The sequence below is a fragment of the Lactuca virosa genome, chromosome 1 (assembly GCF_052849685.1).
Source record: "Lactuca virosa cultivar CGN04683 chromosome 1, Lactuca_virosa_CGN04683_v6, whole genome shotgun sequence".
NCBI lineage: Eukaryota > Viridiplantae > Streptophyta > Magnoliopsida > Asterales > Asteraceae > Lactuca > Lactuca virosa.
In genome coordinates this window covers 219,360,579-219,362,664 of record NC_136426.1, presented here as the reverse complement: position 1 = coordinate 219,362,664, position 2,086 = coordinate 219,360,579, and the positions used below count along the sequence as shown (strand labels likewise).

The 2,086-nt window shown below is 31.7% G+C and overlaps 1 protein-coding gene across 1 annotated transcript; it reads right to left on the bottom strand.

The window, feature by feature from the left end:
- Positions 1-335: 335 nt before the first annotated feature.
- LOC145164871 (uncharacterized) lies at positions 336-1,242 on the bottom strand. Its single transcript, XM_079083533.1, has 2 exons — positions 872-1,242; positions 336-608 (listed from the first exon to the last, which is right to left on the bottom strand). The coding sequence occupies exons 1-2, from the start codon at positions 1,193-1,195 to the stop codon at positions 402-404; spliced, it is 531 nt and encodes a 176-aa protein (XP_078939659.1). The 5' UTR covers positions 1,196-1,242; the 3' UTR covers positions 336-401.
- Positions 1,243-2,086: the final 844 nt, after the last annotated feature.

The window sequence follows — 2,086 nt, the reverse complement described above, 5'->3', positions numbered from 1 at the left end:
CTTTCCCCCCTTCCGGGTCATTGACCGATTCTGAGAAATAAGCAAATGAAAGTTGGACGTGTAAGTTTTAGAATTTTGTTAGATATGTGGCTCATTATAGAAGTATAAATAAATAATGGATAATGTTGTTTTCCAATGAACCAAATTTGGTTCGATCACAGGCTTCCTGATTATGACTAAATGGAAGACATAGTAACATAAATTTAATTACCTTTGTATTATAGTATTAATTCTCATGTTTTCTCAATTATAAAATTATAAATTATATATATATTTTTTCTAGCTTATCTTCGCAACTATTAAGAATTTAATTTGGAAAGTGTAAAACATCAATATATGAATATATGCTTGTGAATTATATATGTGAAAACAAACCGATGCATGAGAATTGAGTTAGTCACTCAATTTTGATGATTGGATCGAATGGATTTTATTTTTTCAACAACTGTTTCAAAGGCTTCAAGTGTCAAGTCCTTCTCAATGTAATCGATATTAGATGGATCAAAAGGACCTTTGACTCGATCAATAGATTTTATAACCGCTCTTGCCGGGAGAATGCTCCTTGTGGGGTCAGGAGAAGTTCCTGAGCTCAAGCTCGATGAGAATCCCTACATCACCATATGTATATATATAATCGAAAACATTATTTCAAAATAAATCATAGGCCACAAATTAAAGTACATCGAGACTAAATACTAATGATTTGTAATTTGATAACATTTGGAACCAGACCGAGGATAAGTTAACTAGTTGTGATTAAAACAAGTTTTACAACTTCAAACTCACATTTAGAAAACATGAAACTAATAGGGCAGTTAAAACTATTTGTATTTATGAGTCGTTAGCTCGTTATTCAGTATTCACCATGTACCTTAAAGATTAGAACTTCAACTTCTAGGTCATCAACGATTGCTTTAACCAAAAGTGCTTCGTCTTTTGCCACCTGGCTATAGAATTCTAACAATGATATCGCTTCATTGTGTCCATATTCTTCATCATTTTCACATTCGTCTTCACTATATCTTAGTTGCCGTCTAGCCCGACATTGACTGCCAGAAACTTTACGACTTTGGCTACCAAGTTCATGAGGTTTGCTGGTGAAAAAGTTATTGTGCCCAAGTGTGATGGTTGAAGTGGTGTTGACATTGTGAGAAATGGTAGGGAAAAGAGAAGGGAAGGATAATGTAGTATACATGAGTGGTGGTGAAGAATAAAGTTCTACTGATCCACAAGACTTGATAAGAGGTTCATGTGAGTTTTGGCTTTACATGACAAAAATAATTCATGTCGTACGGGTCATTGTTTGATATTGAAGGTACATACTATTAGAGATAATCACATCACATAAGATAATTAAAACGAGTATTCAATTTTTATATGCTAGTTATTATAATTGTAACTCATATACAATTGTCGCCGCTTTGTAGGGATACAATGCTAACGTACGCCACAATATTGAATTTGTATTCTATCTGTCTCAAAATTATTGTTCATAAACAAAAAATACACAGATTAAGAAAATATTAATTACAACTAACTTCATTAAATGATATTTATTTTTAGAGGTAGACTATTATTATATGCTAGTTATTATAATTGTAATTATTCAATTTTTATATACTAATTATTATAATTGTAACTCGTATACGATTATCGCCGCTTTAAAGGGATATAATGCTAACGTGCGCCACAATATTGAATTTGTAGTATTAATTATAACTTTAACATGTGCAATATTTAATTTCAATCTATAGATTTGGTTTCTATAGTTTTAATTTGAGCAAATTACTGAAATCGTCCCTATGGTTTGGTCAAAATTTCACGTTTGGTCCCTAACTTTTTTTTTTGCACTTGAATCGTCCCTATGGTTTGATTTCGTTGCGTTTTTCGTCCCTATGGTTTGGTCAAAATTGTACGTTTGGTCCCTAATTTTATGTATGTAAGGGACGAAAAACACAATAAAATCAAACCACAATGACGATCCGAGTGCAAAAAAAAGTTAGGGACCAAACGTGAAATTTTGACCAAACCATAAGGACGATTTCAATAATTTACTCTTTTAATTTCAATAGGTTTCTATAGTTTT

Bases quoted from the DNA above. Each gene is read 5' to 3' on its own strand.
- LOC145164871 (XM_079083533.1), bottom strand. From the start codon at position 1,195: ATGTATACTACATTATCCTTCCCTTCTCTTTTCCCTACCATTTCTCAC. The intron at 609-871 runs GTACATGGTGAA...ATGGTGATGTAG, and splicing joins TTGAAGTTCTAATCTTTAAG to GGATTCTCATCGAGCTTGAG.